We start from the raw sequence: 15,206 nt of genomic DNA, 5'->3' as shown, positions 1-15,206 counted from the left end.
CCCTTCCTTTCCCTCCACTTTCCTTCCTGCTCCCCCTTTCCGTGCCTGGGGCAGTATGACTTGCGTGAGGCAGCCACATGAACCAAGCTAAAAGTTGCTCGGTCTCCTTGTGATTATTTTCTGACTGCTTTCTACTTTTTCTTTTGTGACAATGATGAAATCTGTCTTGCCATCTTGGCACGAGGCAGTGGGTTGGTCACAAACCCCAAATTTGCTCCATGGATGCTCCTTCCCAGGCGGCAGGGTTAGTCCCAGGTATTCAAAATGCAATTTTCTCAGCCTGCAAACTTTAGCCTGGATTTCATTATTGTGTCGGAGATGTGGAGCTCTGAAGAGCTGCCCCTGTGCAGTACTCAGGCCTGTCATGCTGCTTGTGGTGCTGCGGGGAGGAGGTGGCACAGCCTCCAGCCCACCCACGGTGGGTTACATGAAGGCAGCATTTAACCAGAGCCTGCCCCTGCACTTGTTTTCAGGATGGATGTATGCACCCTCCTCCCCTGCTAGGGCAGATTTAGTGGAATCAAGTGGGAAGACAGGGTACAGATTTCATTTGCTTGAGGTTTTGAGGCTTTTACCCCACCTCATCAGCACCGATGCTGCCAATGCGCCACTTGCTGCCTCCCTAAAAATCCCAGTTCCAAGATATTTTTAGTATGGTCTGCTGCATTTCTTCAGTGCTGCTTTTAGGAGGAGGGGGGCCATAAAATTCTTAAAGGAGAGCTGTTTATACTGAACAAATAAGAGCTTCTGTTTATAGAGGCAAAAACACATTAAAAAAAAAAAAAATCCGGAAGGATGGGCCCATGGCCCTTTTCCAATGAGAAGAGCAAGTCCAAACAATGAACACCATTTGTTTTTGCTTTTCCCTGGCAAGCTTCCTTCAACTGACTATTGCATGATCTGTTCAGGGCGAAGAGACAAGAAAAAAAGAAATTTGAAAAAAAGAAGGAAAAAAAAATCCAGGCAGTAGCAATTGCTCCAGCTTCTCTCTCCTGTGGCAGCTGCAGCCCCGTCTGTGTGGGTTTAAAGCTGCAGCTGTCAGCAGGGTAACTCAAACCCCAGCTCCAGAGGAAAACAGACAGGGCTGTGGGAATAGTTTGGGGGGGGGAAAAGAAAAAAAATCAAAAAAAACAAAGCAAAATGTATGTTCTGAAGCAACAACACTGGGTTCGATCCAGCTCCCTTTCCAGCCAAAAGCTCAGGGCTCCCCTGCTTTTCTGGCTGGGCTCCACTGGACCCCACAGCAACAGTCCTCTGGTAAAAAGTCTGAGGTCTGGAGGAGCTGCTGTGTGCTCCCAGCTGCCTTCCTGCAGGCACACGGGCTGGACACCTACATGCACACCCTAAGGAATGGGTGTTTAATTTCGTTTCCTCAGCCTAAACTCCCCTTTCCTTGTGTTCCCACCAGTTTCCCATCCGTTTAACACCCCTGGCTCAGAGCAGGAGCTCCTTGAGGCACTCCCTGCCCTGGGTCAACACCAGTACATTAAATCAACACAACTTCTGTGGCAGTCCCTGCAGCTCCAGCTCCTAGTTTTATAGCCATGCTTTGACTGGTAAGGCTCTATTAATAAATCCATCAGGCAGCACCACTCCTGCTTGCAGGAGGAGCAAGCCCCAGTTTTGATAGGGGGCTCAGCAAAGAAACAATGAACTCACAGCATCATATATGCACAACTGTTTTATTTTGGGGTTTATATAAAAAAAATTCCTAAAGACTGCAGAACTTTTTAATCCTAATTTCTTACACATATGGTTCCAAGACCCTGTTTTTAAGCTAATTCCCCCCTAACAACTTGTGATGGTGTGGGTTCCCCTGATTTTTTACCTAGTCACCTTTCCTAATGGGATGTGTCTAAAGCTGCAATATGGCACTTGGTTGACTTAGTTGGCAGGTTTAATACATCTGGAAAGCTGGGGTATGGAGATGCACATGGCTCAGAGTCCATCAACACAGGCAGGGACCCTGCCCTCACGTCTGTGCCTCCAGAATGAACCAGACCTTTCTCCTTACTGTGCAAATAACAGGCTTTGGTCAGCGACCAGTCCTGTCGTAAGGGATTCTCGCCCCTGAAGAGAATCCCATCTTCAAGTGGGGAAGCAGCCCGGCCAGTCAAGCAATTGTCCACGGCAGTGCCAGGCGCTGAGACCCCTTCAGTCAACTGTACCGTTGTAAGACTTGTTGAGCTTGTTGAACGTGAACTCTACGTTATGCGTGGAAATAGGCTTTCGGTAGAGAGGATTGGATGCCTTTGGAGAAAGGAGCAGACAAAAAGAACAAAGATAAGGAACAAAGTCCATGTCATGGTAAAAACATACCAATTAGTTTGGTGACAGCACTGCGTTTGGCTTTGAGTGAACTGAGCATTCAGTCCAAAAGCAGTGTTATTTATCCAGGGTTGTTTATCCATCAGACCCACCTTCCATCCTGCCTGCAGGCAGAGGCACTGCCCTCAAACGCTGAGGACCCCCACTCAAAGTCTCCCAGAAGGATTCCCTCACAGACCTGACCAATTTGGCTGCCACCACAGTCTCCTCTACCTTCTTCAGCCTCCAGCTCTGCTGGGAAATAGATGATGGAGCCAAAGGCTGGGTATAGTTTTGCAGAGCATTTATAACTTGCCAAGGAGAAAGCAGTGCGACATGCTGGACCCTGAAGGCACCACAGGGTATGGACACCTGCATCCCTCGTGCCTGCCACCCTTCTCCCTCACTGCAGAGCTGTTGGCATCCCAACAGCCCCCCCATACACCAGCAGCACCCCTGCCCCAGGCTCACCATTTCATATCTGGCCCGGGAACGTTCGCTCTGGAATCGGTCGAACTCCCGCCTGTCATGGATGGTGACGAGCAGCTTCCAGAGAGCCAGCAGGATGATCCCAATCAGCACCACGCTGCCAATCACTGCCAGCACGATCGTCACGGCGCTGGGGGCTGAGCTGCAGGCTGGCAATGAGGGAGAAAAGGTAATTAGCTGTGGTGTGAGTGTATCCCGGATTGGGATACAGGGATGTAAAGAACTGGACTGCAGCCACTGAGCAATTGACCCCAGGGCAGGGCTAGCAGCAGTGGCTAAATTTAAAAAAGCAACAGTCCCCTCTGAAATCACACTGATTTTTTTTTTTTTATTAATTAAATACATTCCTGGCTAGAGACAGGTCAAAGGGACACTTCTCATGGATGTCACCAGAGCTGGGATGTCACGTAGTGCTTCAGGAGAAGAGTAGGGCTGCAGTGCCACTGTCCAACAGTGACGCAGGGTTTTAATGCCAGGTGACCCACGTGGGACACAGAGCGTTAAGGTGCCTCTGGCAAAAGCCAGCTCAGCTTCTCCCACACGGAGACAGGTGATCACTAAGGTCTTTAAATAAGGACATTAACTGTTAGCTAGTCAACTGGTCTTTCAGTTAAGTGCAAGCTGCAGCACAAATGAAATAAAACATTATTTCCCATATTGCCCCATGACTCAGAGGACCAGAGCAGATCACAAGAAGCTACTGCTGGATGCTTGCCAGCTTGTCCTGCAACACCACGAGAGGTTTTCTTTGAGCAAGTGCACTGCATGTGATTAAAATAATACTGGGAAGCACAGCTGTCTGCACAGCCTGGGGAGGGGAGCAGAGACACCCAGCCCTTACACTGTCCGGGTCAGAGCTCTTTGGCAACGTGGAAATCCTTAGGTGGTGAAGGTCTTTCCCAACATCCTGACTTAACCAGCAGCCGCAGCAGGTGTCCCCTTCTGATATTTTTGCTTCCAGGGGATGTATCTCCAAATCAAGCATGCTTTTTACTACTTAAATAGGCTCCATTTAATTCAGCCCCCTAAAGCTCTTCAGCCACTTGCTGGCAATGCTGATGGCTCAGGTGCAAGTTTTAATCTCACAGTTCTTTTTTAGTAAGTTGGGAGCATTTTGAGGTGGGTTTCATCACTGTAAACCACTTCAGTTTAAATCACCCTGGATTATCTGCTCACACATGCAACCAGCCTTTCTGCAACCCACCAGGCTCCCCAGCAGCCCATCACCTCTCCTGAGGCAGCCAGTGCTGTCAAAAAAGAAATCCAAGGGAGGGCCAACCTGGCTCTTTGAGGACGGTGAGGTTGGATTTCCCACTTGGAAGCTCCAAGTAAGTGAACTTCATGACGCAGTTGTTCACCGGGTAGGCGCAGAGGATCGCGTTCGGGTCATCTGTTTCTGGAACCAGATGTAAGAGTCACAGGATTTTGTATAAGTTTTTATACATTAAAAAAAAAAAAAATCCCAAACATTGCAGAACTTTTGTATCCTAATTTTTCAAAGAAATGCTTCCAACACCCTCTATTTTTTAACATAATTCCCCCCAACAACTTGCAATGGTGTGGGTTCCCTGATTTTGAACTAGTTACCCCATCTAACAGGCTATGTCTAAAGCTGCAATACAGCACTTGGTTGATTTAGTTGGCAGGTTTCATACTAGGAATTAGCACAGCTCTCCCCTGCAAGATAAGCAGAGCTTTCCAGGGATGCCTGGGAGCAGAGGAATGGGGAGTAAGTCTGGAAAGCAGCACAGTTTGATCTCAACTCATACAAATTGTAGCTGAGCAGTGTCCAGATTTACTGCTTGAGAAAATGTGGCACTTGGCAAACATCCCATAGCAAACAGACTCAACCTCACACACACACACATTCTTCCTTCATGTAAGTCTGCTTTGGCAATAAATGTTGTTTTCTTCTTAATCTGCTAAATTTCTTGAAGAGTGGAAGGTGAAGGGAAAGCAAGGGACACCGACTCAGACGGGGCCAGCAGCAGCAGCAGCCCATGGCCAGCTCGTGCTCCAGCTGTACTGAATAGTTCCAGCTCCGGAAACGGCTGAGAAGTTTGTTTTTAAAGAGTGAGATAGAAAAGGAAAATGGGAAAAGGAGGAGGGAGGGAGGGAGAAGGGAGGAATTGGTTGCAAGGATGATGTGTAGATGTGGGAGTTGCAAAAAATGAGAGGACTTTATTCCCAGGGCCATGTGGGCGCTGTGTGTTTGTGTCTGACACACCACAGCACCAGACAGGACCTGGTCACTGTGAGGTGCTGCCTGAGGAAGGCTGCTTCATAGAAGCAACTTAAGATTGAGCAAAGCCATCACCTGAGGTTTGCAGATCTAGCTTAAGGGGTGATTTCAGCAGAGCCACTGCCCGGCACAGCCACAGCTCGTCGGATGCCCCTGTTGCAGGGACAGTGACTGGAGGCAGATGGGGAAGCATCTCTGGCTGTGACAGTAGCACAGCTCTGCAGTCCTGCAAGGGCTGAGAGTTTCATGCGAGAGGAATTTGAGGACCCAGTGCTATTGGCTGGCAAAGACATGCATGACCTTGTCTTAGGCACCTGGAAAGAGATTTCCACAGTTCTCGTATCCATGCCTGTCTGTCATGCTGAAAAATGATCGCATTAATAAGCAAGGCTACACCAGCCCCTTAGCTCTCTCCTGTCTGTTTATTTTTCCTTTCAATGCCTTTGACCTGCATCCAGTTAAAAGATTAATACCCTCCATTTCAACAGCTGAGCTCAGATGCAGCTGCCCCTCTCGTGAGTCCTGACGTGTTCCTGGTGTGGAGAAATCTCAGCTGTTCCTACCTCGGGACAGGAAAACCTGCTCTACGCACACAGTGGTAGCAAAGCATGGGCTGGAAATGTGCTGATTGTTACAAAGCAAAGTACTAACTAGATTAGTATAGATAACACTTCCATGTTTCTTGACTAATGCTCTTTCGAGTTGAGCAGCAAATCTTAGTTCCCGTAGGTCTAGCTGCTTTCACTCCCATCCTTGCACCATTATTTCGGTAAAAGACACAGTGACGAAAGTCTGAATAGTTATGGTTTCTGTGATCTTCATGGTTTCAGAGATCACATGTCTACAGAGAGAGGTGTGAGGGCCCCACTGAACTTTCAGGTCCACTGATGTGTGCTGTTGCCAGGTGCAGCTCGGAGTGGGACCTGTCATGCTCCCCCTGGAACTGTCAGGAATGCAAATGTAATACTGCAGAACCCAAGGAGATCCTGCAGAGTCCAAAGCAAGTCATACAAGCCTCCCATGAGGCAGCATTCTGGCTCGTGGGTCCAATGACAGATGCCTTGCTCTACAAAGCTTTGAAGCACTGGCTGCTTCATATCCAGAGTCAAAAGGCAGTTGGGATGTTCAAGACTGTGTTCATTGCAATTCAGTATTTAAGAAGGTCCCATCCTCCTCTGCCAGGACAATACAGACTTATGAATTCTGTGACAAGTATCAGCATTCTGCCTTTCAGCAGGGACTGTAATATGAGCTAAATTATACAAAAGCACTTGAAAACAAGGATTTGGCCAAGTCCACCTGTGAAGAAGTCCATAGTCCAAAAGAACTTTCTTTAGGAATATTTTGCTTTACCTCTTTCTCCAGCAGCCCAGATCTCCAAGTCACAGAGTGCCTTGAGCTCAGCACTATGTGCAATCTATACGGCAGCGCAATCTGACTGCAATAGTTCAACAGAAGCATAAGCACAATTCCCAAAAATGTCTTAAAGCAGAAATCTGGCTGGTTTTTTCTCTAAAAGCCATGCAAGGGGCTGACAAACCACAGCCCAGCCTCATCTTCCAGGGAGCTGACAGAACAAAATCTGGCTTTGGCATAGTGCATTAACGAGGCAGGAGGGATGAGTTTTGATTCCCAGCATTTGCTGGCCAGCCAGGCATTAGAAAGGAACTTTGCGCGATTTGAACTTCCAAACCTCTCGGTGTGGGCTGGTGCAGGTGCACTCCCTGCTAAACTGCAGGGTGAATGGAGAGAACAAGAGCAAGTGTCCCAAAGGGAAAGGTAGGAAACTCCACTGGTCATAATTTAAAAGCTGGACACTGGATATGGGAGGAGTCAATGGGAAAAACATCACCTGCAGGCAGCTTAGGAGGAAGGGAGTGAAAGGCTGAGCAAGGTGTGACACTCCCACCTCTATAAACTACGAGAAGAGAAGGAAATGCTAGATGCAGACAGTAATTTATCTCTGTTTGATCTCCATCCCTCCCTCCACGGGGTATTGCTAAGGCCAAGCTCAGGATAGTGATTAAATCTGCCACAAGTCTGGATCCCTTCTACTCCCCTAAATAGCAACCAGGGACTCCCAGGACATATCATGAAAAGAGCAGGGAGAAAGTCATCTGCTGAGAGATGCACATGTGGGGTGACCTCTAGAAGAGAACACAAAGGGCAGGAGATTGCCAGGGGGACTTGTAGCAGTCAGTTCCACCAAAGCAGAACTCATTGTTTTCAAAACAGCTTTGCTTTCTCTTACAAGCTCACTTCTTCCAAGATGAAACCTCAGATGATTAGAAAATGCCTTTTTTTGGGTGGTACTTTGTCCTTTTGCACTCTCTCACGATTCATCTCATCTGTCTCATGTGACCTCATCCCACTCTCTTTGTTCCCTGCACTGGCAGCAGTGGTTAGATGTGGTAAGATGTTACTTAAAATCAAAAGATTTTTACTTCAGTATGGATGATAGCCCAGAGAGAGCGTCACACATACCATACATAGACATATACCCACTACCTACCCACATACATTTCTAAATACCAGGTGTTCCCTGAAGCTTTCTTTACAGGTATGTCTTAGTCTGGTTAAGAAGAGTTCAATGCCACAGTCACTGTCTGCCACCACCTGCAGTCCTGCTGCTGCCAACTTACCAAGAACATCCACAGTGGTGATGATCTCATCCTTGCAGTGCTTTTGGCAGGTTTGGTTATCAGCCAGTCTTCCTGAGTTAAACAGCTTGCATTCAATACAATCCCTGCAGGAACACACACAGAGAGGAAGATTAAGCACACATCAGAAACTGCATGAACATAGGGGTTCAGCCCTTGGAAAGGGACTCCCTGGGTGCTGGTCTGGGGGCTGCACATCTGCACCACACAGAAAGAGCAGCTTCAGGCCAAGCATCTCCATCGCAAGGATGGATTTATTCCAGGATTTAATGAAGGTGCAAGCAGCTGGTAGGTTTGGGGTGTATTTGCCCCTTGGATCTTAGGAGCTGCACATCAGCTACTGCAAAATCCATCCTGCCTGAGACCAAGGCAGGCAGTCCTGCTGCTCTGTGCTAGTCTGAGGCTGATGCCTGGGGCACCTCCATCGCTCTGAGGCAGAGACAGTGATTCCAGTCCTCCCCTCCTCTGCAGCTCAAAGCTGTCTCCACCCAGACATCTGCAGCTCAGAGTGCAGCAAAACTGGGGTCACCAGCCCTTCCTGCAGAGTGAGACAGCACTGGAAATGAACAGGGACATGAATCTCCATGAGCACTTGGGCAGCAACACTTGTTGCTGCTCTACCTGGGGTACTGTCAGGTTGCTTAGCATGGGCTCCTAGCAGCAGTAGGCTTGCCTGGGGCTGACCACACATTTAAAAAAGCAAGAGTAATTCCTTAGCTGAAAAGTCTCCCAGGAACCAAAGAGCTGCTGTTCCCACCAGCAAGAAACCCCTCCTGAACTGCCTGTGAGTACCTTTTAGTGCTACAGACACCTGGGCAGGTGGGACACTTCTCACAGGTCTCTCCGAAAGCCCCTGGCTCGGTGCACTGACACTTCCCGCAGACACAGGCGCCCCGGCCGCTGCACATCTGCCCATCACTGGAAACACAGCTGTCCATCTCGGTGGAGCAGTTGCAGTTGTCCCCGATGTACCCAGCGTGGCACTTGCACTCCCCGCAGTGACACTCCCCATGACCTGAAAGCGAGAGCAGGGGAGAGGTGTCAGCAGAATTTGGGGCCACCGATGGGTGCTGTGGTTGGGAGGGACCAGCAGCCCAGCAGGAAGAGCTGCCAGAGAGACCTCACTTGGCAGAGCAACAAACAGATGCTGATGGGAAACACCTAAATATCAAATTAATATCTACATTTAGCAGCAAAAAATACCTACTCACTGATCTTCCAGCTTCCCTCTATAGTTGCTCAAGATAAATGGGCACCTCCCCTTTCCTAGTTTTGTGTGAAATAATCTCTTCTTTCTCTGTCTACATCAAGAGATATTAAGAAGGGAATGAAGTAGTGCTTCCTTGCTGGTTTTGAGCCCAGAGTTTAGCAGCAAAAAGCCTAGCAGGTCACCCACTTCATAAAGTATTTCCTTCCCTTTCTTCTTAACAGTTTTACTTAAGAAGTTCTCTTAAAACTTCTTAAAAAGTATGTCAACAAGCACCATTTCCTGTGTCCAAACAGGACCTCTGTGTCCCAGCCAGAGCCATGAAGGTTGCTGGGACCAGCTGAGCACCCCCAGGGAGTAGCACAGGGCAGCTCACAGCAGAGATGGATGAAGAAACCAATCCAGTAAGGGCTCTCCTGCCACTGAAGCATCCCCTTGGAGCTACAGGGTTTAGTGAAGGGCTGAGAAAGTCAACAGGCTCCAAGGCTGTCAGTGACAGTAAGTGGAGTGGCTGTCCACTGAGCAGCTGGTTTCAGAGAGGCATCCATCTGCTGGAGACTGCTCGAATTCTTCCTTGGTCAGTCCCTAGGAGAAGGGATGCCTTTGCAGGCATAGTTTATAGAGCTGAAGGGTTTGTATACAAGGCTCATCAGCAACCTAATTACAGCTCAGCTTTTCCACTGGAAAGAGCCTCGAGCGTCCCAGACATGATAAATTATATACACACTCCTTTCATCGACACAAACCCGCTGATCTCCCTGCCTCTCCCACCGTGCCAAGATAACCAGAGGCTGTGGACTGCCAAGTTATATCCCTTGCCAAAAGTCACGGGAGCACCTTCTCTTTTACTAGGCATCTCGTATGTCCCAGCACATCACAAGCTGTCCTTCTACAGCCTCTTCTGCACGCCCATCGTTTGCTTTGGATCCAGCCTGCATATTCAAACATTACCGGACAAAGGAGATTATGTTTACAAGATCTCTAGAGGTTACCTCCTTCTGTGCCTACATCTGATGGAGATCAAAGTCCCTTGCTCTGCTCACCTTCAAAATGACAGCCTTGCCCTTTCCCCAGACAGAAAGCTCTGGGTTTGAGCCCATGGACTCAGCTACATCCACAACTGCTGCTGTTTGGGGGGCTCCCAGGACCACCACTTCCCAAGCAAACTAAATGGGGTGTCTGGCTTTTATTCACAATTAATTCAGGTGATTGGGCTCTCACACACAGCAGGTTTGGTGCCTCCATGGCAATGCATGTGTCCACATTAGCTATGAACTATGGTTTTCCTAAATGGCACTATTTCAAGGAATCCAAAGCAGCTAGCAATTAGTAAATGTTCTCAGGCTTGAATTTGAACTGTGAGGGCCAAAAGAAGCAAGCTGATGGCATTCGTATCACCCCTCAGTTCTCCTAAGACACCACAGAATGCAGCGCAAGATGTGACTCCAGAGGAAATCTGTTTCTGGACCATAAAATGGTTCCATTTTTAAAGGCATCAGAACTAGGTCGTAGGATGGTAGAAAGACTGCACATCCCTTCCAGCCCCTGGCAGGCTGGACATGGAGCCTGGAATTACTGTCCTGGGGAAGGGAAATGGCCATTTTCAAATAATGCATCCTATTAAACCACTGTGATTGGAAACTTAAGAAACAGTATCTTAAAGGATGTGGTTTTGTTTATTGAAGGGGATGAAGAAAAAGCCGTTCTGTATGAGGCTGACTAAGTGTGGGGTGTGAGCTTAAAATGTCAAAACATGTTATCATGTGTTTCCTGCCTTGGCCACACTGGCTCAGTGTGCAAGAAGTCACTGGCTGAAGCTCATCATGGCCAATGTGCCAAGAGCAGGAATTTCCATCTTGACCTTTAACGGCAAAGATGTCACAATCTTCACTGCTTCCATCAGCCTGAAAGAGTGGCCACTCCTGCAAGCACCATGAGCTACCCTTCTGGTGCCCTCCATCTCCCACACAGCCTGAAGACTGGAGAAACTCAGTGAATGGGAAACATTGAGTTTCCATATGGGCACAAGAGTCGTCCCACTTCTCAGTGTCCACCTGGAGCACTGGAGATGGGAATCCACTCCATCCTCTTGCTTGGGAGACAAACTGAGAGGAGCCCCAAGACAATGTGGTAATGAGGCTTTTGGTAACAGTGACCCAGAGCTGTGGTTTGCAGAGTGTTACCCAGCACTCACATTTTACAGAAAACTGTGCTGCCTGTTCCCAGTGCCAGCTCTCCCACGGCCACACACAGTGCTGATGTGGCTAAGCAGTCTCTGTGCCATCATGCCTGCAGGACGCCTTCCACCACTGCACCCAGGATGAGCCTAGTTTCACTTCCCAGTTTCATTTCCAGGGCAATGTGTCCTCAAGGAGGGTGTGTTTCAAGACACCTTTGCAGCAGCAGCAGTCTCGTGGTGAAGGATATCACCCTGGACTTTATCCCCCTTGGACCCTTTGAGTTTGCACATCCTCTGTTAAAGCCGGTTTGTGAAGCCAAAATACATTAATTATGTTCTCCAAACATAATAAGAGATGTTTTCTTCTGTTCCCATCCTTGAAATGAGACAAGCTTAGAAGTTTAAAAGATCAAGATCTAACTAGGAAATGAAATGCTCCCTCTGAATTTGATAACATACTTTCCAGCCAGCTCTTGACCTTAGGAGGGGCTAACACAAAACACATGTCAGGGAGGCTGCAGGAACCCGCTGGGAGGGTGTGCAGCGGAAAGCAATGCTTTTGTGGGGGGAGAGCAGTCCCCAGACTGAGCTTGACTAGTCTGGGATCCATCAGGGCAGGATGCTCTGCTGCTTGGAGACACCTTCTTCCCAAGAAGGCCACCACAGTAGGTGGAGACTCACAGCCCAGCTGGTACTTCCATGTCTCTCCCCATCCCAAAACACATCCCCATCCCACTGCTGTGCCCCAGCTGTGCTGCACATCTCACTGTCACTCAGACAGCTTTTGGCAAGACATCCAACCATCCTCATTTCACCCCAGCTGCCTCTGCCTCTCCCCGCCAGCTGCCCCCCAGGATGGCAGCCACAGGCCAAATCCTTCCTGCCCTCAGCCTGGCACCACACAAACCCAGCTTGGCAGCCCTGTACCAGCGCTCTTCTCCTTGTTCCCAAGCAGGGTCATTCCCGAATCGGGATAGCAGCTTCTGGCAGAAGCTTCCAGCCTCTGACCCTGATTTCACCCGAGTCTTCCTGACAGCAGGCTGTGACCCTGCTCGGCAGGACAGCCCCTCCACAGTAACTGTGTGCCTTTTAGGAACTGCACCAAGAGGTCTGAAACTCAGTGCACTAAAAGTTCTGTCACTAGGGCTTTTCATAGAAGGTGGTTTTCCTAAAGACTCCTACTTCTGGGCACCACAGAGTTATGCAAAAAATACCAGCTTTCTTTTGAAAGAAAAAACATGATCCCAGCTTTTATGGAGAGGTAGAAAAAGTTTGAAAACAAGCCTCCTCCAACACTCCTTCTTTCCCCATCGTCTAGAACATTAAACTGATGTGCCTAACATACAAGAAAAACAAATCCTGATTTTTAAGCCAGTTTAGTGGTTTCTGAGCACTCAGGAGGAGAAAGATCATACCGTATTTTGCTCCCATTAAATCAAGCCACTTATTTTTGTGCCTCTGTGCTCACATCCAGACTTTGGGTCAGGACCTCCAAAAGGCTGTGCTTTTGTGATTTTTGGTTATTTGAACAATTAGTCTGAAACAGAAAAAGCCCATAGGAAAAACAACTAAGAGAAATAAGTTATGGCAAGCATTTTCCAGATTCTCCAGTGCCATCCCTTTAACAAGCCCTGGCTGCTGTGCCCATCACCCAGAGAGCCCCAGCGCAGAAGCCACACTTTGTTTGTACTCCCAAGGGGTGGAAGCATCAAAAACATCTGCTTATGAGAGAAGTCAAACCCTACTGACAGAGGGCACTGCTTGAGCACCAATTTTGTACCAGACCAGCCAATCTCTCAGAAAAAGTGCTCAGCCTCTGGGGTAGAGGCTCTGTGAACAGCACATTTTGAGTGGGAGGAAGAAGGGCAGCAGAAAAGGCTTTGAACACTTGGAAAACATAGGGCTTTTCATTTGGGAAAGGGCTCAGGTAGACACAGACAAATAAATCATCAACTTCTCTACTGACTTCTTTCCATGGCTCAAAGCAGCCAGCACTGCACATCAAGAGGCCAGGCAAGGCCAGGCCAGGCCAGGCAGCCTGCCCATGGCACAGCTCAGGCCCATGGCCAGCACCCAGATGGTCAGCACCCGCAGGGATTTAGGGAGAGCTCGGGAAATTTTAAACAGTAGGGATGGGTTTAGGATCCAGCCCCTGGGTCATGTCAGTCTGGCAGGGAAAAGAAGGGTGGCAGGTTGGCAGCAGCAGCCCCAACCCCTGGAGCCCCCTGACAACAACCTCCTTGTGCTAAGGAGGCTACTACATAAACACAGACAGACAAATGTCAAGGGTCCAAGGTTTCTGTGAAACCTGGAATTCATCCGGCTGCCTCCACTCACACCAGGAGAGAGCTTCCCACACTCATTTATCCACAACGCAATACTGAAACAGCAAAACAAACACTAAGAGGTTAGTAAGAAGTAAATAGTGCTTTTCTGAATGTTGTTTACGCCACACACCATGGATCTGTGCATCTTCCCATTGCAGTGGATATTTATATCCTGAAGCACATGAGTTTAGCCAAGATTTAAGTCCCAGCACTGGCTGAGCTCATCAATCATCAAAAATAGCACTGGAGATGCAGACTAATGAAACCAAAGGTGAAGGAATAAATGCAGGCTCAAGCTGCTAATTCAGCCATGGATACCACAAGCCCCATCACCAGCTGGACACTACTGTCAGCATCCCCCACAGTGCAGCACTGCCATTACAAAAACCCCCCTATTCAAGAAGCACCCAATCTTCTCACTCACTTGGGAATTTTTGGGTTCAGTGAGAACTGGGCAAGGAAGACATGGTTTTGGAAACTGCTGTCTCATGAAGGCAGCCGAAAGCTATCCGGGGCAGGCGGATTTCCTGTGGTAGCCCTGGCCAGCCTTTCCTCATTTTCCTTCTCTCTGCTAAAGAAGTGGAGCTGAAATGCAACCACGAGATACAGCTGATGATCCATCAGAAAGCCAAAATAGGCAGTGAGAAGTCATTTCCTGAAAGAGATCTAAAGCTGCCTTTCTTAAAATAAAGCCTTCCTTTTTTTTCCTTTTTTTTTTTTTCCAAGTAAGCTCAGCACTCCACAAATCCTTGACTTCTACTTACATTAGCTCCTCAGCCAAGCCTGCCACATGTGGCCTTTTGGATGGAGACCCAGAGCTGGGAATTGGAGCTTTCAGGTCCCGCTGCCAACTCTGTTACTGATGCAGGGAGAGCTATGGGGCAAGGGCTGGTGCCAGATCCTCCCAGAGGTACAGAGCTTCATCCTGAGTGGGGACTGCTGGGATGGATGTGCTGGTTTCCTTTGAGTCATGGGCCCAAATACCATCCCACCACTCTGGGCATGTGCTCATCCTTGGCTTTGTGCCCCCCATAGCACCTGACATGGAAGGCAACAATTTATATTATTCCTTAAGCCAGATCAGAAGGGGGGTGTGTGTGTGAATCCTCTGGGGGTTTTGCCCCTACTGTGTCTCCCTCCAAATCTCTAACTCCAAAAGGGCCACTTTTCCTATCGACCTCCATCTCTTCACGTGCAGATGTTCATTGGGTCTCCCACAGGACACAGCACCACCTCTCTCACAGCAGTGCTCCTCTCTCCAGCCAGCTCTCCAGCCCCTCACAGACTTGCTCACAGATGAAACCCCCTTGAATGCAGACCTCTCCATTTGTTTCCTTTCTCCCAAAAAAACCTGACAAATAAAGCTGCTTGAAAAAAAAGAATCATTCTCCACTTGGCTCTCCCAATCCTGCCCAGATACCACCAACACCCATGGGTGCAGAGCCAGGAGCTTCTCCCCCACTTACACACTTCTTGGCCCGTCTCTGCCCAGATCTGTTTATACAACTCTGCACTTCAGCTTTAGTCACTCTGAAGGCTCTGGAAGATTTGGAAATGACATATGGCAACCACGCAGCTGCTGAACGGCAGAGAAAGGGCTTGAGAAAAGCTAAAGGGCTGCAACCCTTCCACCAACAACCAGGAAGGACAAGCTTCATTCTCCTGCTCTGACGCCTGAGCAGACTCCTACCATCCCAAAAAAACTCCAGATATGTTCTTAAAATAAAACTTGGCTCCAGAAACAAAGCTGCACGATTCCAAATCCCTAAACTCCAGGGACAAATTCTATGGTTCA

General features: G+C 48.6%; 1 protein-coding gene across 1 annotated transcript in view; it reads right to left on the bottom strand.

Annotated features, from left to right (window-relative positions):
- Positions 1–1,666: 1,666 nt before the first annotated feature.
- The window catches only part of ITGB5 (integrin subunit beta 5), a 55,182-nt gene continuing 41,642 nt past the window's right edge, over positions 1,667–15,206 (bottom strand). Inside the window, exons 11-15 of the mRNA XM_008638236.2 lie at positions 8,491–8,713; positions 7,681–7,784; positions 4,076–4,192; positions 2,779–2,945; positions 1,667–2,250 (exon numbers count right to left, since the gene is read on the bottom strand). Of these exons, the coding sequence (XP_008636458.2) occupies positions 2,155–2,250; positions 2,779–2,945; positions 4,076–4,192; positions 7,681–7,784; positions 8,491–8,713 (707 nt within the window). The 3' untranslated portion in view covers positions 1,667–2,154. The remainder of the gene's footprint in view (positions 2,251–2,778; positions 2,946–4,075; positions 4,193–7,680; positions 7,785–8,490; positions 8,714–15,206) is intronic.

This window comes from Corvus brachyrhynchos, unplaced genomic scaffold (genome assembly GCF_000691975.1).
Source record: "Corvus brachyrhynchos isolate BGI_N302 unplaced genomic scaffold, ASM69197v1 scaffold126, whole genome shotgun sequence".
NCBI lineage: Eukaryota > Metazoa > Chordata > Aves > Passeriformes > Corvidae > Corvus > Corvus brachyrhynchos.
This window is presented reverse-complemented; position numbering and strand designations above follow the sequence as displayed.